The following is a 24,582-nucleotide window of genomic DNA, read 5'->3' as shown; positions in this document are numbered from 1 at the left end:
GGCTGCAGATGAGGCGCAGCAGCTCGTGTTCCCACTCGCTCATTCTCCTGTCCTGCTGGGGCTCGAGAGGCGGCTCAGGAGACAAGCGGTGAACCAGTACTGGCTCGTGGAGAGAACAGTCCCCAGGCCAAGTGCCCTCATGCACTGGCTTGGCAGCGTTGACGGCTCCTGCGAGAGGCACCCGGCTGAGCCCTGAGGGGCGGCTGTCCCGGAGGGAAGGGCTTCCACGGACAGGGTCCTCAGGCAGACTCAGAGGTAGCATCAGACAAACTTTTGTAACTTGATTGTCATGGAATTCTGGCCTGCCGAAGGCACCGGCAGCTGGGATGGAGAGGACGCCCTGCAGGGGTGGGAGATGGGACGCAGGGGATCTGGTCCCCCGGCTCGCAAACGGGCTGGTGCTGCTCACCCTGGGCACTGCGGTCTAACGGCGAGCAAGGACAGACAGTCTCCTACAGGGCTTTTCGGACAGCAGTCACCCTTGCTGAGCAAGGCCAGAAGCGGACGAGTGGGCACCCCACGGTAACACCAGGCTCTCCCTCCACAGCTCAGCAGGGACTCGCGGGTTATAAGGAAGTGCCCCAGGGAGCTCCCTGCTGCCAGAGCCTGCTCTCCTCTCTCTGCGTGCAGGCAGCGGTCCAGCTTGCCACAAGAGGACCAAAGGCTGCCAGTCGCTCACCCCACAACACAGGTAGAGCGAGGGCTTGTGCTTTTGGCTTTTTAAGAGTCCCTGACCTTCTGAACCTGCTTACTCCAAGAAACCTCCTGTTTCAGCTACCCTTAGGACCTATGGGGACAAGGAGGAAGGGCTGTCAAAACCATTTCTGGAGAGCACATGGCCCCTTGAAAGAGAAGAGAAAGTCCACACAGCCCAGCCTTCACCTACAGTGCAGACATGCCAAGTCAGGAGCATTTCAGATAAGGCATCGCAGGTGCTTCGATAGTAAAGCAGTTAGTGTTGGCTACAGTACTTTAAACACAGGCTGCTGCAGAGGGCATCCCTGGGGCAAAACCAGTTCTCCAGCTCTTGGTGCAGCAGAAGGACACGGTTCAGTTTCCCAGACCTCCCCTACGCACACACACAGACAGGCTGCTCTCGCTGCCCTTTTTTGGTTTTTCCCACCCTCCCTAGAAAGAACTTAAAAAGCCCAGGCCGGGATGTGCCATTTACCCCACCAAGCAGCCACAGAGATAAAAAGACGCCTCGTGCTGTACCAGACTTTGCAGCAGGCAGGTGAACCATGGCGCCTGGGGGCGGGCAGCGCCAGCGGGGCTCGAAGCAGGGGCGGCTAGTTGCCATTGCTGATGCTGGAGTTGGCACTGCTGCAGCTCTGCTCATAGGATGGAGGCGCCTCTGCGGGGGAAAGAAAGAGCAAGAGTCGTTATGGTGGGTGTTTGGGAGGTTCCCTTCACCCCAACTCAGTGCAGAGCAAAGCAAACTGGTAACAGGTACATGTGTCATACCCACAGGCACTCTCTCTCCAGGACCCTACAACCTGCCCCACTGAAATACATGGAGTTTGTGTCTCCACACACAGAATTTAAGCCAGCCAGTCACACCCCTGTCCTGATGCCTACAGGGGTTAAAATCAGCACCTCAAAGTCCTGTTCTGTTCCTCCCCTTCTTTCACAAGCATCCTCATGTGCTCCAACACCTCCAGATCACAGGTGACCCATGCTCCCTGTGTCCCAAGCCAGGGCTGAAGTGACACATCGAGCGTCTCATTACCCCAGTGCTAACGGTCTGTGCTAACAGACACCGCTGGTCCTTACCACCCCAGCTGCCTGGGACAAGCACAGCTCCAGGAATCCAGCATGCTGGGATTTCCCAAGCTTTTCCACCCTGGACAGTCTCTCAGCTCCCACCCCCACAGCCTGTGTGTTCAGACCAGCTGCAGGCCCGCTCCAAGTCAGACAGAAGATTTCAGTTACATCATTTTCCTGGCTCTGCTCCCACCAGGCTCACCACAAGCCAAGAAGTTTTTCTATCAGTGGGAGGCTAAAATCTCATTTAAGAACAGGGAGATCCTCTCACGATGAGCCCAGGGCAGGCATGGGCGTAGACGTGGGAACAGACAGACAGCTTTTACAGCTGCAAGAGGGGACTCCTCCAGAGGCTAAAGCAGGCGGAGAGATCTCATGATCCCTTCTGACATCGGCCCCCGGCAGGCTGACATCCCTCTGTTCCCACCCAGTTCACAGCTAGCAAAGAGACTCTTGTGGTAGGAGACGCTTACTGCCACCCTGCCAGCCCATTTACATCTCCGGAGCAGGCTGCTCACCGTACGGGTATCCCCACGTGCTGTACTCCGGAGGCAAAATGAGAGAGCTGGCCGTGGGGACTGGCACCACGTTCCCCTCAGCGTAGTAAGGGACAGTGGCTCCTGTCGACAGGCAGAGTGTGGGATGGTTTGGGGAGCCCGTCTGCTCCGAGTCCACCCTTAACTCCTGGAAGCTCAGTCCTGGGGCGTAGCTAAATGGCTGCTGCTGGGAATGGCTTTTGGTGGGGATCGAGACATTGTCCATCGGGTGATAACCGCTGGCAGTCTCCTCTTCCTCCGGAGGAGCACTGGGGACCACTGCAGATGGTATGTGCTGGATGGACCGGGAGGGGCTCAGGGGCACCCTGTTCACAGCAATGTTACCAATATAAATGGGGAGAGTGACTGAAACCTCCGGTGACTTGAGGGAAACCTGGAAGAGAAGGAAAGAGCGGCATCCTCTTCATTATACATTGCACTGGGAAGGTCCACCTGATGCGAGGGCCACCCACACCACACAGCTACGGAGTTCAGTGACTGAGCTCAACCCAGAAGGGAGCACAGAAGTTGCAGCACAGCCCGCTGGAGCTCCCCGGGGGCACGGATGTACTCACTTGGATGTAGTAGTCGATATGTATGAGGCTGCAGCCCTGCAGAATGGACTGGGGCAGTGCTGGAACAAGGATCTGCTCCTTCCATTCTGCATGTTTCCAGGCTTTCACTCCTGAGCCTTCCACCTCCGCAATGGTCCTCAGGTCGTAAATCCAGCGCTTGGATTTATAAGCCACTTTCTGTACAGACAGGAGAAAACACAGCCAGCAGAAAGGCTGCAGATGGTCTTCTGTCTCCCACAAACACGTCAGGACACAAAACCACCCAACTGTTTGGTCAAATAAGCACAAGCACAAACCTAACGTACATATTACAGAGCAGGAATACCCATCATCATACAAGAGACTGAGCTGGTATAAGCAAGACAAGTTCTGCCACCTCTTTCCCCAGGAAGGTAGAAAGGAACAGAGTCAGCCAGGGGTCTGGACTCCTCGCTGCCACCTCCCAGCCACACGCAGCAGAGACGCACACTGGTGAGAACTGCCTCTGTGAAACCTCACGGGGGTGGAGTACCAGCACAAGCTGAAGAATCACCCTCTTGGATGCTTACCTGGAGCAGACTGGCTACCACAGCCCCCGTGTCCCGGCCCGATTTGTTCTCTATGTCCGTGCGGAGCTGGATTGCTTGCCCCACGATGTACCCTTTCAGATCTGAGGTGGCGGTCAAGATAATGTTGCCACTTTTCACAAGCTTGTAGTTGAACTTCTTGGTGATTGACATAGTGTTGGGCTGCTGCAGGACAGCAGAGAGACAGAGATGTTGGCTCAAGAGAGTCAGAGAGCCTCCAGGAAAACCCTCAGAGATTCAAAACAAGCAAGCGGAACTATCTAGTCTAAAAGGACACAAAGAACCAGCAACACAGCACTGCCACAGACAAGAGCTCTCACTTCTCCACACCCCCTCCCTGTTTTGCTGTCCTACTAGTCGCTCTTCACTCCAAAGCAAGTTCCCCAAACCCAGGTCTCTAGAAGCACCTGGTGCTATTGGCTGACACCTCTCTCTGTGTGCTGAAAATGTACCTAAATCTTTCAAAGCAACACGTGGAAGAGTTAAAAATCCTTAGAGCAGGGACTGATGGCAAGTCAGGACAGATCAGGAGTCCTCATCCTGCTGTTGCACAGGCAGGGCATGCAGTCAGAGATGTCCAACCACCCAAGTTATTCCCCAGTCAGCACACAGGACAAGGACAAGTGCTGAAGCCCTGGCACTTCCCAGCCACACTCCTCCTTGTTCTTACCTCAATGTCAGGGATGTCATTCAAGTTGAGAGGGCAAAGAACGTAGAAGATTCTGTTGCACTTGTAGTCCTTGGAGAAGCGAGGTGTGTCTATCACAGCTTTCACCTGATGGAGGACCTTGCCAAAAGGGCCTTCAAATGACGTAGGAGCAGAGGCTGGGGTCGAGAGAGAAAGAAAAGGATGATAAGGTTGAGTCAGGCCAAGCATTTCTGAACTAGAAGTATGGTTCCTTTAAACAGCCTTCCTCTTCACCTGAAGAGTTCTGCAAGTGCCCAAGAGACAGAGCACATGGGCATTCCCCTAAAAAAGACCTCGAGCTGAACACTTAGGTCATTCAGAGACCTTGCTGCAACCTCCCTACAAAAGGGATCCTCTGCAACCACAGGTGCAAGAACAGAGATCCTCTCTGTGTGCAGGACAGCTGCCGAGCCAGAGGCCAGGACTCCTGCACACACCCAGACTGCTCGCAGGATCACGCTTGGAGAGGCATCAGCAACAGCTCAGACCCAGCTTTGCGCCAACGCAGAAGATACCTCTGCTGGCTGTGGCTGACCTTACGCTCCCTCTAGAGTCTCCGGCCCAAACTGCCAGCCTGCCTCTGCCATCCAGCCCACCTCAAGGCGCAAAAGCCAAGGTTTACACGGGAATGCCTTCAGCCATTCATCTGCACCATACCTGGCAGCAGGAACTGGAAGGGAAAGTTGTGCTCTCCAGCTGTCAGGACCCCTGTGGGAAACAAGAGTGAAAGGTAAGTGGGACAGGCCATTGCTTTGGAATGGCGTGATCTTCTGGAGAGCATGATCTGCTGGAGAGAGGGGCCACCACCTGGGGAACAACACACAGCTCGTTCAGCTACCTATGGCGCACTCGGCAACTCCAAATGCAATGAGCAGTGCTTGAGTCAACAGGAGCATCTGCTGCCACCCACCTCTCCTTGGGACAGGAGATGTCTCCATTCCCAATGGCTGGTTCTACGTTTAGATACCCTGGAAATAAGGTAGTTTTGGGCAGGGTTTAAGGATTCCCAGCACCACAGAAAGCGGTTGGCCCCAGACTGCTGACAAAAGGCATGGAGAAGGGATGCTGTGTGTTTATCTTTCCTCAAGTAGGCTACAGGCAGTCACAACATGGCTAAAACAACAGCTACAGATTCAGACTCCCTGACCCCATCTGCACTCCCATCCAGATTCTGGATTCCCTTCCAGGGCAGCATGACGGCCAAATTGGACTCACAGTGTGATCCAGTAACATCAGGCAGCTCCCAAAGTTGCCTTCAGTAAGAAAATCACAAAGGTTTACCCACATTTGTTAAATATGTGTAAACACGAAAGGGTTTGGTTTTAAAGTGGCAGCACTAAGAGGAGAGCTGGATACCTACTCAATCAAGCTGTGTTTATTCTGCTTTGTACCATCACTGCTGGAGGTACTGAGCTCTAGATTTGGCTGGCTCTTTTGTTGATGCAAGACGAAGGAGACAGCTTGCCCGTGAGCAATGCTGGCTCTGCAGAGCTGACAGTAAGAGAGTCCTATTGTCAGGGGATTAAGTGGATTATGTGACAGGGGGAGGTGGGGAAGAGACAAGGGTAAATCCCCCCACTGACAGTGCCATCCAGGTAGGAGGCAGGGGAGGCAGTTTGACTCTGTGCGTCCTTCACGTTATGAAAAGCTGCCCCTGCTCTGGCTTAGCCAGCCCACGGGGACCTAAGGACACCCCGGTTAACGTGCATCCCCCGCCTGCAGCGCGCAGGCAGGGGGAATAAATAATACGACAAGCATCCCACTGCATGTCGCTACAAAGGCAAGTCAGGAGAAAATGAAGAGATGTCTATTTATACACTTTGTCCTCACAGAGAGGAGCAAGATTTGCTCACTCCCATCATCCCACCCAGAACACCTCCCTGGCAATTTCCCTCCCTGTCCCCCAAACACAACCCAATTATGTAGGCTAAAATGCAACACTCGGTCTTGTCACCAGGTGGAGGCACAAAGCCAGTCACGGCCTTCGCTGCCAGGCCTGATGCCTTGCAGACTGGGACAAGCACAGGGGCGTGGGGCAGCCTCTCCTAGTCCCTTCTTGGGAAGCCTCGCCCAGTTAACGGCAGAAGTTTGAGATGTAGCAGCTGCCTTTGCCTGTGGGTTACGGGGCAAAGCTGGGCTAAGATGCACGACTCAACTAACCCAGCGATTGTTTCCTGCTCCAAGGATTTCTGCCTTTTACTGGGCACCATTCAGTGCTGGTCTTGCACCCGTTATCCTTACTCTTGGAAAGCAAATCGATAAACTGGAATACATCAACTCTCCTGCGCAGCTTCTGCATCGCAGTAAGGGGACTTGCTCCATCTGAAAGGCTGAGGGAGCAAGTCATGTTATTGCAACGCAGAAGGAAGGGAGATGGGAGTCCCAGGGGGTAGTTGCCATGGAGTCTCCACCAAGACCTGGAGACTCTCCAGCTGTCTGACCTGCAGAGCCTCAGATGAAGATGCAGGCAGTGATTTCAGGTCTCCTGTAAGGAGCATGAAACTCCACAGCCTTTCCAGGACCCTGCTCACAGACTCCACAAAGTGAAAGTCCCTCTTCTACACTACAGGCGGCATGATCCAACAAGTCATTTGGGTCAAGGTCCTGCCCAGCTCACGTGCACCAACAGAAAGCTGGGCTGGAAGTGAACAGTTCCTAACTCCCTGCAGAAAACCAGAGGTCCTGAAGGTTGCTTCCAACAGGAGCACCGAGCGAGGCAATACACTCTCCCAGGAACACGCGTGGCCAGCGTCACTTGCGGAGGATGTGGTTCAGCTGTCAGAGCCACCGTGTGACTTGGTGGCACTGATGCAGTTTCCACACTGGTAGCCCAACCTCCAAATAAGTCACCAGACAAGAACTGCCCACAGGTCAGACCACCCCAATAGCTCAGATGAAGCCCGAGCACCCAGAGACCTGCTGGCTCACAGCATACTCAGACTTGCTATGACCCGACCTGGAGCAACCTGCAAATCTCTCCTGCAGCTCCAGCCTGCAACAAGCTGCCCACGAGGGCCAGAAAAAGCCATTCCTGCTCTTCACAGCCAGTGATGAGTTCCAAGACCAGCTACCCCAAACTGAAGTCATGCTCCATCACAGCTCACATGGCCCGAGAGCGTCACAGCAGTGCTTGGCTCGTGGCCACAAGAGCCCAGACCTCAGCCCTGTGCCAAGCAGGGAGCCAGAGAAATGCAGCGAGCTCTATTCTCCATTCCATTAAGCAGACAGATGCTGCAGGCAACTAGCAGTAGCTCTTGCTTCCAGACCTGCTCCTTCCAACCCACACTCTCCTTTCTCTAAAGAGAAAGAAGCATCTTTATGCCAGCCCTGAGATCCTCCACCTACAGGGAATTTTCCAGCAGGCTGGACCAAGCACCCAGGTCCTACCCGCAGGTGCAGACATCACCGCATGCAGCTTTGTTTGCTCGCACAGCTGACCAACAGCCAGCTGCTCGCAGAGCCCCAACTCCCAGCTGCACGCCTGCGTTTCTTACCCTTATCGCAAGCACAGAAACTGCTTGGGCCGGTCGCTGCTGGAGGGGCTACAGTGGGCAGCAGCACCCTCAGCCCTGCGTCTGGCTGGGGACCCCCAATCTCAACTGCAGGCACTCTCAGCAGCCCCAAGCAGGCATTTCAAGGCGGCTGCTAGCATGGAAAGCAGAAGGGGTGTTGGAGTTCAGTACCAGAACTATTTCAGAGACAAGAGTTAATAGAAATAAGATGAAGAAAACCAGATGATCCTGACCAAGACAGGAGACTCCCGCGAAAGCACAGGCACGACCCAGAGAGCCTGGCGGAGTGACAAGGCAGCAGAGACTGCAGGCAAGCTGGGGTCCTGCCTGCCTCCTGCTGCAGCCGGGAGGAGAGGCAGATATTTAGCAGTAACCCCACACTGAGTTGCTACCCACGCTTCTGCTTGCCTCTCCTGGCAGAAGCTCCTCCGGCACTTACACAGTGGAGGCTCCATGTCCAAGTTGCCTGGGATTATAAAGCCATTTTGGTCTTTTGCCACATGTCTGGGGCCTTTGGCAGGTGGAAAGTTGGTGAGTCCCGAGCCGAGTCCCCCGTTACAGTGGGAAGGGAGGTGGCAACTATTTTTAAACTCTCTAGCTGGCAGCTCCCCTCCTAAAGGCTGAGCTTCCGCTTCCAAATGCTGACTAGTCTTGCTATAATGGGGAAAATCTGCAATTTCCCTTGTCCCAGCCACCCCGTGAGCACAGGCAGGGCACAGTCTGACCTTGCGCCAACACCCAGGTACCTCTTGGGTGGAAAACAGCAGCAAAAGGCACCTCAGCTCCCCGTGAGGGACACTTGCAGCGCTCGCCTGTCCCGCACAGCCACTGCAGCAGCGGGACAGGGTGATGCGTGCCCCACTAGCTATGCAGGTGCCTTGGATAGATCCACAGATCACAGCAGGAGAGACACGGCATCGTGACAGCATGCAGAGCTGTTCCACCTGCCCAGCTGCATCTGCTGCGCAGCTCCAGCATCGAAGCAGCGAGGGGGGACACAAAGCCTGTGGGAAGCCACTCATTGCCCCTGTCCCTCCAGCCCTGAGATCTTTCAAAGTAAAGATCCAGGACATTTAATGTGCTCATTTCACTTGCAGAGACAGTTGTTGGCAGCAGGCAGAGGAGAGATGGCTTCCTCTGATGGCCACCCTAACATGCAGATACCTGGGAGGAGCAGCGCTTTCTGAAAGCTCCTTTCTGAGCTGCTCCTAAACCAGAGGCTTTGCCAAAGCAAGCTGCAGACCATGCACGGGCAAGGGCAGGTCAGCAGGAGTTCAGCATCGCTTCAGGGGTCTCCGACAGCCCCACGCACCAGGCTGCAATGCTGCTGAGGGGAAAGGGCTTGTGAGGAGAAAGGGCTGTGCAAGCCACCGCAGCCACACTGAGCTGTTACCTCCCCATTCCCAGAAGCCTGAACAAAGGCCACAGTGTGCTCAGCCGCAAAAAGGCTTTTCCTGAAGTTTACGTGCAGCTAAAAATACCCTGAGAAAGTCATTAGGCATCAGAGGCAGCTGGATTAGCAGGGTTCTGCTGTGGGGCTGTACCTGCAGCAGCCATTCCTCCTGATAGGAGCCGAGTCAGCAGAGATCAGCAGCCCCCGCACAGCCTTTGGAAACATCCTCCCTAAAAATTCCTGGAGGGAAAAAAGCTGCTGCCCCAAACAGCCCAGAAAAAAAACAAACCCAGACGGCAGGAGCAGCAACAACACACTAACAGTGCAGAACAGCCATCTTACAGTGCAAAGAAGAGAGTGACCTTGGAGATCTCCAGGAATCCAGCGGAGATTTGTCTGGAAGCAAACAGACTCTCCCACTGGCGGCTCTGCTGCTCCCATCCGCTCCACACTGGGACAGGGGTTGTTCGCTTGTACCAGTGGATGTGGAGGAGCCCTGGGAGGACTCATCGTGTGCAGAAAGATATGCCTTGATCCAGAGTGCTGACGCCAAGTCCTCTGCCAGGTCGCCAGGAGGTAACCTGGTGAAGCAGCCAGGCCTGGGCGGGGGTCCCCTGCATGATCAGAGCCTGCAAAGCACCGCCAGCAACGACGAGCGCAGCCCCAAGCCCAGCCCTGCACAGCACAACAGACCTCAGTGCTGCAGCCCTGTCCCACTGCACTCAAGGCATCTGTGGTCACCCTGATGTGCACTGCAGGGACAGAAATCCATGGGGGTTTCCCAGGGTCGTATGGGGTTCCCACACAAAGCTCGAGCTGACCATGCCTCTGAGCCCACCCAGCTGCTGGATGCGCCCTGCTCTCCCCGCAGACAGCTCTGCTTTGATCCCTGAAGGTTTCCCTGGCTCGCTGCAAACCAGCACGCTGCTGCACCCAGGGGAAAACATGACACCACCGTAACCGTGTGTGGGTGAAGCGACCTCATGTCTGTATTTACTCTAATAAACATAATATCCAAGCCGAGCTCAGGTGCTGAAAGGGTTTGGACTCTTTTCCAAACAGTGCAGCTTCCCTGGCCAGTGCTGTCAGGCGGAGCCGGCAGCCAGAGGAAGTCACCAACCCTTCAAAGTCATCATCCCTCCGGGAGCCAGGGGAAGCTGCCTGCCCACACCCTGCCCTGCCAGCAGCCAGCCAAGGGCTGGGAAAGGTCCTCTGGCAGCCTCTGCCCTGGCATGAGAACAGGGCAGGGCTGGGGTTCAGGAGCAACCAACCACACACGAACGAGGACACAGAGCCCTACCCGCTGCATCTCCCCTTGGCAGCGCTCTCTGTTAGTGGCCCATGCAAACAGGCCAGTCTTACAGCACTGGTGGGGCCAGATCTGCCTGGGCTGCACGTTCAAACCAGTGCCACTGCAGGGACATCTGCCAAATGCTTCCTCGCAGGTTGGCTGCCCCAGCCCCAGCGCCTCCACCCCTCGGGAGCTGGAAGCCACAGGCAGTCACAGCCGTCTCTCCACGAGGCTGACCACCACCACGACAAAGCCAGGACCTCCAGGTCAGTGCCAGAGGAAGAGAAGCCAGAAGAGGGTTGGAAGATGCCTTGGTCACTGATGCACAAACACAACAGACTCAGCTGAGCCTTATCACTCACCCCTGTGAAATGTCACGCTCTCATGCACTGGGAGAGACAGCCCAGACATCTGAGCACACAGCAGTCAGCAGGGCCAGGCAACAGCAGTGTGCGGTACAACACACACCTCTGCCTCACCAGGCTTCATCCATGGCTAGACTAGGGTGAAAAAGATGAATATTCTAAGTGTTGCTCCCTCCATCCCCCAAGGAGGAGGGTGCTATTTGCTCTGTAGCCACAACTAGGAGCCTGGAAGGTGTCCCTGCGCCCCAGGCACAGGAGCCAGGGAGCGGCTGAACTGGGGCTCCTGCCCCAACCCCCAGCTCTCCTGGCCAGTACCCACCAAGCAGAAGCAGTGGCTCTGCTCCCTCCTGCTGCACGCACGGACACTAGAGTGGGAACAAGCTGCGCCTTCAGAGGACACATATTTTTTGGTTCTTCTAGCAGAGGAACAGCAGGCCGGGCCATATGGCAATTTCTCTCTGGCTACTCAGCGAGCGATGCATTAACCATGCTGGCCAAATCACGTAGCACAGAAAGGTACCTGGTGCCTGCTGGTCTCCCTGCCATTGCTTGTAGCAATATAGTCTTCTGGTTGCCGAAAATCAGCCTTCCATCCGCTCTGGGGAAGGCGAGCTCCTCCAAAGGTGCCGAATTAGACTGACACCAGTGCTGCTGACGCACACTCAGGTACTCTCCTTTTAAGCCTCTCCAGGCAGAGAGCAGGAAGGCAGCATGTTTGTGTTTTCCACATCCAGGTGGAGAAACAGGCAGCTCTGCCTCTGCGCTGTGCTCCAGGATACCGATTCCCCAGCTACTGAAAGAACTGTCACTCGCTGTAGTCCTGGCAGCCAGCACCCTGCTCACCTCTGCCCTCCTGGCTCTCTTCACCCACCTCTGCAGCCCAGAAAATTGAATATTAGACACAGGCAAGAAGGTCAGAGCTCTTCTAGCTCACAGGAGGCTGCATTAGAGATGTCAGATAGGAAGTATTAATTTTGTCAGTGCCAGGGCACTTCAGGCAATGCCGGGCCGCTGCAGCTCTAGCATGAGGAGTCCAACTCAGTCTCTGGTGGATTAAACTAATATACAGGATTACAACCTGCAACAAATGAGGGTAAATGCACACATTTGCTCGTGCCACCCCTGCAGCAGACACAGGCGCCTCAGAGGGAGCAGCCAACAGGCAGAAGAGCAACCTACCAGCATGCACAGCCAGACCTGCCAGGGAAAGACTCGGCATTTAGCTCAACTTAGTTTTGCTCAAATGAGAGCTCTCCTGCTACCACGCAGCGCTGCAGCCGAGGGAGCGCAGTCCCCAGCAGGCTCCAGGCTCCCGTCCAAAGCAGCAAAGCTCACACCAGATTTGCATGCACGCAAACACGCAGCAGGAACAACCTCCAGTGCTCCCATACAGTTAATACAACCGAGATAAACCTTTCTGTAAGACAGGAGGTAAAGAGAGAGGAAGAAAACACACCAGAAAGCCCAGCACTGAGGCCAGGGTAAAGACTCCACCACTTACAAATCCCTGTGTCAGCATTTTTCAGTGACCTTTTCAATGAATTAGCAGGATCTGGCAGTATGGTGAAGCTGCAAAAAACCTCCCAGCTCCCAGGATTAACAGTGATGTATTGAGGCAAGAAACTGGGAAGTGCTGAGGAAGCTGCTGTGACCCAAGGCAACTGCAGCTCCTTCCACATGGTTCTCCTGGGCTGGCCCTGCAGTTACTGCTCCTGAGCCTGGCAGCACAGTGTGGCCAGGAGCTGGCACCAGCACATCTTAACGGCTCACCACTGCCCATGGGCACCCTCCTGCTCTCACCTGCTGCTTCGCTACCTCCTGCTCGCACAGTGATTCCTGAGCACAGAACAAGTGACCTAAGTCTCTCAGTATCTGCTTAGTCAGGTCACTAAGCTTTTTAAATTCAGCTGGAAGACAGGATCGTCACCCTGTGCCAACCGTTGGCTGTGAAGGTGTTGTGCCAGGCTGGCAGAGAACCACCCCAGAGAAGAGGTGATGCACAGCTGCCCCTTTGTAGCTCTTTGTGCAAGAAATGTGCCAGCAGAGGAAGCACGTGGAGCAGCCAGGAATTCCCTGCAGTGCCTTCTAGCTAACTAACAAGCTGCCAAAAGTAAGGTCAGCTGGAAATTACAGCCAGCTCCCCGCACGGGTTCAACTCAGGTACAAGTAGGATTTAAAGGGAACGAAAAAACCAAAAGCCTCCCTTTGCATGCAGAACCTGTCCACAGGACAAGAGCTGAGCGTGTAGCCAGATACAAGGTGTTCAAACGAAACAGCCCCATGTGGGTACAGGCACACAATGGACCTGCTCCTCTCTGGCTGAGTAAGGCCAGAGCTGCAGCAGGGGAGGGGGAGAGGAGTGGGAGGCCTCTGCAGAGCTGAATTACTCCATTATATTGGATCAAGAGAAGCATCTCTCTGTCTGAGAGTGGCGGGTACAAGCGGTGCTATTTTGTACTTGCTGCAACTGCTGTACTTGATCTTCTGCACCGCTGACACTTGGAGAAACCCAACACCCCCCTACTTGCAAGGTTCCTCCCACCCCTATTGCATTTCTTTGCAAAAAGATGACCCAAGAGCACCAGAAAGCAAGCGTCCCAAGTCAAACCCAGGCCAAGTGAGAAAAGCAAATCCTCCCCCAAGAGCTACCTCCCTGGTGCGGTACTGTGTCCTCCAGCAAACAGAGCAGCGAGGGGCTCCCGACAGCAGGTACACTCAGTGCTTTCCAGCAGCTTTTACGGAAAGAGCCTGAGTTCATTAAACCACGGGCCTGCGTGTTATTACCAAGGCTACAGCACAGACCCTGCCTGATCCCACAGCAGCTCACGGGTGCCCACTGCCTCCAGCTTGCTGCTCAGCCCTGGCCAGTCCCAGCGAGAGGCCTTCCCAGAGCATGGATGCTGCACTACTCAAGCAGGGACAAGCACCACGCCAGCACAGCCACAAGCGGGGTTCTCTGCAGCAAAAATCACCAGTCACCAACCTGCGGGTGCTCCAGCAGCAAGGCTGAGCCCTCCACACCCTGGATGCTCTGAGAGGGAGCGAGAAGGGAAGTTAAGGATGAGGCCAGTGCCTTAAATAAGTACCTTACATTGCAAAGCAGGCATCTGGGTTATTTCAGGGTCTGCGTCCTATCTCATACAATGTACACCCTTAAAAAACCCCCAAACAGCATGCAATACAAGCAACAGCTGATGCTACAGAGGATGAGCTGCCCCCTCACTTACTTCAATGCAAAGGTGGGTGGGTGGAGAAGCGTGGAGTCGCTCTTAGATGCTTAAAGAGCAATCCAAGCCTCAATAGTTTTGCAAACCTCCTCTCCCCTTCCCCCCCACGTGTCCTCAAAGAGCCTAGCTCGCTGGCTTTTTAAAGTTACTGCTCAGGATGTGGGAAGGGAGAGCGTGAGGCGGGTTGTTTTTCAGGGTGAGCCTGCCTCCCTGCACCGTCCCCCCAGGTGCCTGCACTGCTGCGGCCCCGCTGGAGCACGAGCTGCTCTGCCAGGGCTGTGCGGCCTTGGGGACACCTGGGATCCTCTCTCAACCCGAGCTGATGCCATCGGGCTGGATGAGCCCTCTGCAAGAGCGCTGGGGATGGGGCCAGCGGGGAGCCTGGCATCACCCTCTCCCCCAGCCCGGCCCCACAGCCTGCCCGCTGGCCCCTGCCCAGTACAGCAGGGACAGGCTGCTCCCCCTTGCTTTGCCTTTTTTATGCACATGTTCAAAAAGGAGCAGTAACAGCATTCCTGTACGGGGAGGGGAATGCAGGAACAGAAGAGTCCTCTGAGGCAGAAGCAAATTCCTCCCCTTCCTCCATTCATTTTCTATTTGTGCTGCTTAGGAGGTGACATCCCCCTTTGTGGGTAAGATGCTCTTGCAGGACTGCAGAAAGGCAGCCCCCCAACCTGAACCATGGCCCTGCCCTCCCTTCTGCTGTTTGCTTTTCAAGGTGTGAGCAGGAAGGGTGGGCACAGCCAGGCCTCACCTGTACTCACCCTGGGCACACGTGCCACCGCAGGATTTGTCCGCAGCTGCAGTAACCTTTGCTCGCGGTGCCCATCGCTTTTTACCTGCGGCTGTCCGACACTGGCCAGGGAAGGAGTCACGGGCCAGCAGCCTGGCTGGCACCACACTCTTTTGGGGGTCCTTGCTCGGGAACACTTCTGACTCCCTTAATTCACCCACACCCTGGGCTCCTGCCGTTGCCCATCTCAACGCCCCATGTCTCAAGGGCACAAGACTGCCTCAGTTTCCCCTCCCAGCCGGGTGTCACACCTGCATGGAGGCAGCCCAGAGAGCCCCCACCAGCACTGGGTGTCCCTCCCCAGAGGCAGCTGCATCCCAAACCGCTTTGCTGCCAGACACGAGAGGAGCCCATCCCTGCCCAACGCTCTTGGCCAGAGTCATGGGGACAGGGACAGCTTTGAGCAGAGCAGGCACCAAGGGACAGTCCGTCCATCTGAAGCTCCTTTGCACTCTGTTCAGGAAAGGCCAGGGAAGCTGAGAGCTATTCCTGGGGAACCTAAAAACACCGGGACTGAGTCAGTGTCGAGGCCCTACCCTGCTGCTCAAGTCCATGAAGCCATTGCACGACTCCCCTAGCAAACCCCGGCTGTGACCCCGCTGCAGGGCCGTGCCATGCTGCCAGCAGCCTCGTCGAAGGAGGCAGACAGACAGACAGGCAGGCAGAGACAGGCACACACGGAGGCAGAGCCATGGAGAAGCAGCCCAGCTTCCCCGCTGCTCCACCAGCCCAGACATGCATCAATGTCACGGCGAGGGCCGCGACGGCAGACAGTCAGCTCGCTTCCCTGCGCTGCAGGCTGGAGCAGTGCCAGCCCCCAGGGCTTTTGTTTCCATATCCGCACAGGCCAGAGCAGCAATTGCAAGGGACAGTTCCAAAGCTGTCTCTTGCAGAGGACTCTGCTCCAAAGGCAGCGCTGACATTGCCCTCTCCCACCCACATCCCACTGCTCACTCCCCTGCGTCCTAGGGGCATGGGAAGAAAGTCGTGGGACAAACATGGTAAGTCCAGGTCAATAATTCCTGAGTTTGTACCAGTCACACGAAGGGCAAATGCCCCACGAGCGCTGCCCTTGGCTGCAATCCCACACACAGGGACTGCCCGCCCTCTCCGTATCTGCTTCCCTGCAGCTGGGAGCCAGAGGCCGAGAGCTCCCAGTGGCTGCATCCACTTTGACACAAAAAGCAGAACACAGGTCAGTGTCTGTTAAGTACCTGGCACGCTGCTCCAGCCTGATTGCTGCTAGCTGGTACCAGGCTTCTGCCCACAATCACACGGCACCTTTGCAAGACAGGACAGTAACGACACCACAGCACACCTCGGCTTTCCAGCGCAGGACTCGACAGTCCTAAAGGACAGATTTTCCCTTCAGTTCATTACATCTCTGGTGAGTCACGCACTACCAATTCTCACCTCACTTGCTGCAGTAGCTTTGGAAGACTTCAGCTGGCCCGTTTTGTCCCGATCACACCGCAGGCACGCAGCTGGGCATCTGCCAGCTCCATGACCAGCTCTAGCGCAGAGCGAGCAGCCCAACCCAGCCCTGCCGCCCCAGCCCCGGGCACCCGCTCAAGTCTCAGGCTGGCAGAGTTTGCAACACCAGCAGCTGACAGATAGCAGCACTGCACTGAGCAAGATACAAGAGTCTGGGTCTCAGAAAATTAAGTGCCAAAAGACCAGGGCTTTCCATGAATAGTTTAAGAGCTGCGAAGCCAAACGCTGGCCGTCTTTGAATTCAGGCCTTCAAAGGGGACACATCAGAGCCATGAAAGTGTGTAGGCATCAATGCATTTTCCTTCCATCCTTCCCAGCCCACACTGGTCCTAGTTTTCAAGGGGATGCCTCCCAAGGGTAAACTCACAGGAACCGACTGCCAAAGCAGCTACGAAAATCTCCTAGGGGTTGCAAAACCAACGAACAGCACACCCACCCCTTCCCACTCCTATCTCCTGGTTGGCTTTTGCCACTGCTCAGCTTTACCAGGACAGAACTGACCACAGTATCATAGCTCTCCCGTGAATCATTAAATATTAGAAACAAAAGTTGGAAGGTGCTTTTTTCAGTGCAGTTGCAGGTTTAAACCTCTCCCGAAGTCCACAATTGTTCACATCCTTGAGCTCCCAACCCATCTAAGCTCAGTGGCCTCCAGCACCTTATAAAGCCTCTGGGATTTTGCTGCCCTGACATTCACAGCTGGGCTCTCTGGCTGTGCTCAGCACCGAATCCAAAATTGGGCAGGAACATTCCTCATTACCCTCCCAGGCAGTTTACCTCCAACTGCAGCCCCCAGGCTATAAGCCAAGCTGAGAGGCAAGCCAGCCAGCCATCTCCCTTCTCCAGGACCTGAGAGCAAGCAGTGCTCTCGCCAGTTGCTGCAAGGATGAGGTCAGTCTCCCCTCAACGCTAAAAGCTCTGCTTGAAAAATTGCTGAGATGGCAGAAACTGCCACTTCAGTTTTACCCATTTCCTGTTGTTAGATAAAACAGCATCAGAGCGTTGAGCTCCTGCTACCCTGGGCTTTTGCCACGTTACAGTTATCGCTACAGCCACTGCCTTCAGCAGGTGAATACTGGCACGTCTTGATTTCAACAGGGGCCAGGGCACAGCATGAATTATTTGTGGTAAGGCTGACCTATTTAACAGCAGAAAGACAGCATTCATTTGAGCCCAGATTCCCCAGAGGCTGCTGGTGTCACTTTACCCCACAGGATAATACAACCCCATTGCTATCTCTGGGCATCTCTGCTTGCAGGAGGTGTGGTGGTAACTGTCCTGGGCTGTTCCTGCCATGCTCTGAATGTTCCTCTGGGAGGACCAGCAACACCTCCACACTCCTTGCAGTGCAAACTACTCCTGGCCTGCAACTGGCTTCTGTTGACCAGCTTTGATCAGTGTTGTGACCGCCACAGACAGCATACATAGGAAGCGGAGCAGACTGAACCCACAGGGCCTGAAACAGCAGAGAAGTTGCTGCGGGCAGCTCCGCTTCAGGCAGACCAGGGCCAGAGGATATACAAGCAGTGTTTGAGGAGTGGCTGCCAAGTTCTGCAGCTATTCAGGATGCCTCTCTGCACAGCTCCTTCTAAGCTCCTGTAGTCTCAAATATTGGCTCCCACCCTCTATGCATAGGCCAAAGCAGCCTGTGAAGGGCTATTTCACACTGAGAAGATGCTGGAGTCTTGGTGATAGATTTCTGTAGACCAACTCCGAATCACAGATCTCCACCACATCTCTGTGGACCTTACCTTTGTCTGCCAGCGACAGCGTGCTGTTAAAGTACTGCTCCTCCACGGTCCATGCTGTGTCATTGATCTTGTTAGACACCCCACAGGATCCAACACAGCTCACCTTGATGGCTGTTGAGAGAAAGCACACACATAAGCACCAGTAAAAAGCAAAATCTCAGCTTCAGGCTTGCTTCAGGTACTGCATGTGGACTTGTGCAGGAGCAGTGCCTCATGAAAATACACACAGGATGGAAAAATGGAGCAAAGGAATCAGGTCACACTTTGATTTCAGAAGCACATCTTCCTCTTACTCTCAGTACTATCGCACACTTCCTGCTACCCCAGTGCTATTCCCAGACGTTACCACCTTTGAAGTCTCGAGTTGGCCTCCTTGCACTGTGAAAGCCCTTAACAGCAGTGATTTCAGCTCCTGGAGAGGTAACCCTTGCTCTAGTTTTCTCCCAAATGAAGCAATATCCCCTCCCAATATATGTATCAGCCTTGGGTGTCAGGCTGACAGCAGAGACCTTTGTGTCAGCGATGCTCTCCTATACACTCGGGTGTCCCTGTCCAGACAGGGATGAGCGGCAGGGGGCTCTGCTGCCTCCCACCCCACACGGAGCCGGGCATCCTGCCGAGCATCCCACCATCCCTGGGAGGAGCGACATGTTTGGCACAAGCCTGTTAACCAGCTAAACAAGGTGTACAGCCCCGTCTGCAGCAGCAGCAGAGAGCTGGAACCCCTAGTGCAGCCTGGATAAGCTGGGCTGCTGCTTCAGTTCACAGCCCACCCACCCTCACAGGACATCCCCAGCCCCTGGGAGCCTGCTCCCACGTCCCAGGATCAGTCTCTACTTCAAAGGATTGCAGCAGAAGCACTTTGCCCACTAACACTTGTCCTGCATCGGGATCTCTGATCACATTGATAAGCACATTGCTTTTCAGCAGCCAGACACCACTTCAAGTGAGTGGCTTCCTCCTCCTGTTATGAGACAGAGCTCACAGCAAAGCCACACCACAAGGTCTGGAAGCATCTGAGGTGACATCTGGCCCTCTCGACGCACGGAGAGTAATTTGTGCTATGTTTGTGTCTTGCCTTGGGAAAGTCACCCAGAGCTCACCCCGCACCACAGCTTTCACACGAGCTATGTGGCTTTCAGATGGGCTACCCACAAGATATCTTCAGTTAGTCTTGGCCAATCCACAGCAGGTTGAAATCAAGCTCTGATGCCGACACTTGACCAGACAGACAGACAAACGTGACAGACAGGAGATGATTTGTGGCGCTGCCCCCCTGCAGGGAGGATGCAGGCAGGTATTGGGGCACAAACTGGGCCTTCAGGGTTGTCCCAGCCCGAACATCTCCTATCCTCATTCTCACCACGTTTTGCAACAGCTTTAACGGATCCCACAGAACTCCCTCGCTGGATTTGCCAGGTGAATAGTTCTGCTGGCAGGAAGGTGGCAGGAACTATCAGACAGACTCTCTTTCCTCTTCACCCATCTGCTCCCGTGTATTCAAGCCATGTCTCGCAGGAAGCATCTCCCTGGGAGGCAGGTGGCCAATTCGCGTTGGCTTAAGAGCTCTCCCCCTCCCCGCTTCACAAGCCTTCTCAGCCATGCTGATCTCACCACCTCCACCCATCTATCCAAACACTGCGGGCTGCAAGTGATCACAGAATGGCAGGGGTTGGAAGGGACCTCTGGAGATCATCTAGTCGAACCCCCCTGCTACAGCAAGTTCACCTAGAGCAGGTTGCACAGGATGCTGCTTGCTAGCACCTCAAACAGCTCTCCAGAGCACCTGCCTGGCCGGCTTGACTTTGTCCTCCATGCTGACTCAGGACAGGGTGAAAGAAACCTAAATCCAGCCCTCTCTGCAGGGGGAATACACAGTTCTTACCCAGTCCCCTTACAAGCACTGTGCTACATGCCTTCAGGTGGAATAGGCTCCTCAGGGCTTAAAGTCTCTAATCCCACAACAAAGAACAGCCTCCCCCCCTCAGATCTCCTGCCATACCTTCACAGTCTGATCATGACTTTGAACACCAGAGCCCATTGCAAAGTGCTGCTTTATACTCAAGGGCAAAGGATAAGCAGCTCCAGATGCCAACTCTCATTAACCAAACATCAATCCAGCAGCAAGGCCGACACATCAGCTCGCTTGTTTGTGTCTGCGATGTGTAGATCGGCACTTCCAAGGCAGGGGGAGAACAGGAGAGCACGGCCCACAGCAGGAGCTGCCCACACCATGGCACACAGCACACCTGTTCGGAGCAGACACAGGTCCCCTCCCGAAGCAAACCATCACACCGATCCCCCCTGCACACCCCAGGGTGACATCCAATCCTCTCTTTTGCCAGATGGTAGAGCCAAAACCAGAGGGGTTTCAGCATCAGGAGCAGGGAGCGGTTTTAGCAGGGTGGCATCCTGCATACCCACATGTTGGTACCAGCTCTCATGCTCCCACCTCAGAAATACCATCACATCTCTGGGCTCACGACAAGCCTGTCCCGCTCCAACTTAGCTCTGATTACTTGGATGGCTCAAGTCAAACCGAGCCCAGACTCAACCACTCCACTCCCACATTTTCACATGGGAGATGTGAGCAAGAAAAGCCCAACAAAGAACTGGAGAACATTCACATCCTTCAGGAGCAACAGCCCCTCAACAGGCTCCCCCTCAGCCTCCCTTCGCCACAGAAGTTTACAGATCACCACCATCTGCTGCAACGCCCAGATAAGGGGATGACGGGCTTGAATTCAAGCCCGCTTGCTGCATTGCGGAGCCGAGGCACTCCTGTTCCTGGGAGACAGGAGGTGGGCATGTTCAAGTACATACGTGTTATGGACCATCTCCCTTCCTAGGGCAGGTAGACTTAGCCACCAAAAGCAGTGGATCTGCAGCCTGACACTCAGAGCCAACCCTTGGCTGGTGGTCCCTGCTGCAATGGTGGAACTCCCTACAACCCACCATTAGGGCTGAAGTCGGACCACATCTAAAAGTCTCACTGCAGCTAGCTAATGAGTTCTCCATCACAGGCGTAGGAGCTGTCAGCTCCAAGGCTCCTCAATTAACCACTAACATCCCAAATTGGCATGGTCACAGCCAGTCTGTGCCTATGGAGGAGGGACAGTTCCTGGAGGGAGAGCTCCGGGGCTCTCAGGGGTCCCAGTCCTGCGTCCCCACCAAGCGCAGCCCTCTCCAGCCACATTCCTGATCATCACACACCCTGTGGCTGCCATTCCAGATGCATGAGGGCAACCAAAGTAGCAGACATTTCACAGCAACGGAGAAACTCTCCCCTCTCCTCTACGCTCTCCAAAGCTGCCAGCGTACTGTTACCCTGCACACCAAGTCACTAGATGTAGGACAAGCCTCAGAGCAGTTCAGGTGGCATAAGCATCTTCTCCAACCTACTCCAGAAACATGAGCTCCCCCCGCCTCTCTTGGGGAGAAACAGGGCGGATGACAGCTCTGAGCAGACGCACTGCCCCGAGGCTGGGAGCCGGGCTGTGGCTGGATATAGGGATCGCATGTCCCAGCTCATTCCCCAGGCTCCTGGAGGAGCCAGCAGATCCCCAAGTCCCGACACTGGGGGCAGTGGGTCCAGGGCAGTGAGAGACACCCCCCCCATTTCATCCCCACAGCCACAGCAGGAAAGCCTGGCAGCTGCAAGGCTCTTGTTCCCCCCCAGGTTATCCAGGAGGTTTCAGAGGTGCCCAGTTCAACAGGTCAAACCATTTATCTTATTCCCAACCAGGTTTTGGAGCAGATAACCATGAAATCAGCCTCTCCATGAGTATCCCACAGACAGAGGAAGACACTGAGGACTGGCCTGTCTGTCACATACGGGACACAGGCAGGAGCAGGGACACGGGCAGCTGACAAGCACAACTCCGGCACGTGGCGCCGGGGGCAGCTGCAAGCTAAAAACAGTGTCGGTGGGACAGGTCTGGCAAACTGTCACCATCAGAGCTGCTGCCACTGGAGCCACCTGAGGTGCAAAGCTTGTCAGCCTGACTGTCAGGAAGAGAAATGCACCGTCTGAGCCTTTCCAAGGCCTCCCTTCCAGGCATTCTCTGTGCCAAGCTGCAGATAGAGCAAATAAGAAGTTTCTACATCAGAACAGGCCAGTTCCAGTTATTAGAAACCCATTAAAAACACTTCTGGAACCCCGTGCTACCAGTTGCCCCAGTTACCACGCTCCTGCTCCCTGTTTACGCAGGCCGCTTTGAATAAATAAAGAAAAAAGTCAAAAAAACTGTAAGGGAAGTGGAAGGGGGAGGCAAAGAGCAGCAAGCAGACGAGAAGTGAATTACAAAGCCACACAGAAGACAAGAGCCCTTCACCCCTGCAGTCCCCCGGGGATTCAGGGAAGCGGGCAGCTTCGCATCCAGCCAGACACATCTTTAGCAATGCGCTACAGCACACGCCAAATGCTGGAAATAAAAGGAGACAGCTCAGCCATATCCATCCCTGCACAAAGTAAAAATAGAGATGCCAGGAGCTGGGCACGTCTGCCTCCTTCCAAGGTGATTTAAGGAGAGCAGTTGTAGACTTCAGATTACTTTTTCTGGTGACCCAGTGAGCTGCCCTCCTTGGGGGAGCTGGCATTGCACCTTGGGCAAGAGGAAAGCAGTGGACACGTATCCCCCTCCCCTGCCAGCAGCAGGGTGTACGTGCACATCCCTACTTCCAAAATCCAGCCATGTCCTGAGCAAGCAGAGAGTCACCGGCCACCCTGCACTCAGCAGCAGGGCCAGCCCCAGTCCCAACTGACCTCCCCCCCGGTGTCAAGTCCCGTCTGTGTCACACACTCACCACAACAGGTACAGGCAACAGCCAGCAGTGGGGGGCAGGAGATGCTGACAGCGTGCTCTGTTTAGGTTTTCTGGCATGGGGAGGGGAAGCAGCAAAAAGCTGTAACAGCCTGGGGTGGTGGGTATTGCATTTGGCAGCGACTTAGGCTGGACAAAGGGACTGTCCTGTCGGTCCCCTTCCTCCACAAGGATGGCTGAAGAGCAGGGGACTGAGGTCTGAACCAGCACTTACGAACAGCCCTGGGTTTTTGCCAGCTGAAGCCTGCTCGAGTCAGCACATGGTCTCAGCTGTGTCTGTTGGACCCGGAGGCTCCGGCCATCCCTGCCATAGGGAAGGGGTTGCTCATCCCTGCAACCGTGGGACGAGGCAGATGGCAAAGCCACCCTGTGCATCTGCAGTGACCACACGCAGCACAAGGGACCTGGACACATGTTTGCAACAGGTTCAGATGGTACCCGGAGACAGAGATACCCTTTGGAAAACCTGTGCACGCCTGGATTCAGAGGGGGAGCAGAGAGGGGAGAAAGTGCTGTGGGAGATGAGCAAGTCTGCATCGGAGAAGTCTTCATTTCATGGAAACCAGCCACAGGAAGCCAGAGCCCCCTTTCCTCATCCCTCTCCATCAGAGCTGCAGCAGGCAGCTATCACCACATTTTAATTAGATTCCCTCAAGCTGCTGCCTGTACGCCCAGAGCTGCAGGGACCAAGAGCATCCCACGAGCTGGGAATGAGTCGCCTTTTCCCCTCCCCTGGCCCTGCATACCCCAGGGGCCAGATACAACCCTTGGAGAAGGGGGTGATGGATCACCCTGAGCCCCAACCACTCCCGGACTGATAGCAGTGAGGACCTGCCCTTGACAGATTGATGGGCTGTCGCGGCAGCAGCAGGAGGCCACCTCAATACACAGCACCACAGCTCCACCTTGGAGTGAAACCTCTGGGTTCAACAAAGACTTTGGTGTGCCCCAAGATCTTCTGGCCCTGTAAAGCCCCTGCACTGGATCTGGATGAAGAGGATGGGTTTGGGGTTGCCCACGCTGCCACAAAGCAGGACCAGATGGTGCCGGGAAAATGGAAAGCCTGGGAGACAGCAAGACCTACAGACACAGCAAGTGTAGACCATTTTGTAGAGATTGGGTAACTCCTAGGAAAGCTCCATGAAAAGTGGGACACGGAGGAAGCTGAGATCCCAAAAACAGGTAGGATGAGGCCTTTGTACTGATGGCCTTTTCACAGAAACGCACCAGTACAACCTCAGACGCAAAGGGCTCATGTCCTCTAAGCAGGAAGGCTGAAAGCTCAAGATATACTACTCCCTCAGTGCCCAGCCCTCATGCATGAATATACTGAGACACCACTAATTAAACCAACAGCTTCTAATTAATTCTCAGCTGTCCCCATCCTTCTGGGTCCATCCTGTCAGTTCTTGAGACACAAATAGTCCAGGGCATTTCACAAGCCGGTGAGGCAAGAGCAGAGCTCCCACTGAATGCTGGAGGCAGTGGTGGGTTAGGCATGAGATTAAGGATTGTCTGGGGAGGTTTTCATCTTCTTTCTTCCCAAGAGCCCAGTACATGGGCAGGAAGGGGATTCGCCCTCTAATGTGGAAGAAGAGGAGCTGTCTAGAAGACTAGTACATGCTTTCCATCTCAACTCAAACCCAAGCCCACAGCCAGGCCACGGGGGGGTGACTTGTTTGGAACTGACACATGGAGCAGCATCTCCCACACCAGCAGCAGCCTCCAGCACACAAAGGACTCAGCTGCTGCTCCCCGTGACCCAGGGGGACATCCCCCTCCCGCAGCCTGCCAGCCCACCACA

General features: G+C 55.0%; 1 protein-coding gene across 1 annotated transcript in view; it reads right to left on the bottom strand.

Moving 5' to 3' along the window:
- Positions 1 to 1,234: 1,234 nt before the first annotated feature.
- ARRDC1 (arrestin domain containing 1) overlaps positions 1,235 to 24,582 on the bottom strand; it is a 35,495-nt gene continuing 12,147 nt past the window's right edge. Inside the window, exons 2-8 of the mRNA XM_086475653.1 lie at positions 17,956 to 18,066; positions 4,787 to 4,837; positions 4,112 to 4,266; positions 3,424 to 3,606; positions 2,876 to 3,052; positions 2,283 to 2,694; positions 1,235 to 1,354 (exon numbers count right to left, since the gene is read on the bottom strand). Coding sequence (XP_086331779.1) covers positions 1,290 to 1,354; positions 2,283 to 2,694; positions 2,876 to 3,052; positions 3,424 to 3,606; positions 4,112 to 4,266; positions 4,787 to 4,837; positions 17,956 to 18,066 — 1,154 coding nt within the window. The 3' untranslated portion in view covers positions 1,235 to 1,289. The remainder of the gene's footprint in view (positions 1,355 to 2,282; positions 2,695 to 2,875; positions 3,053 to 3,423; positions 3,607 to 4,111; positions 4,267 to 4,786; positions 4,838 to 17,955; positions 18,067 to 24,582) is intronic.

This window comes from Leptosomus discolor, chromosome 19 (assembly GCF_034619465.1).
Source record: "Leptosomus discolor isolate bLepDis1 chromosome 19, bLepDis1.hap2, whole genome shotgun sequence".
NCBI classification, from domain to species: Eukaryota; Metazoa; Chordata; class Aves; order Leptosomiformes; family Leptosomidae; genus Leptosomus; species Leptosomus discolor.
Note: the sequence above shows the minus strand (reverse complement) of the source record. Positions and strands in the feature narration are given on the sequence as shown.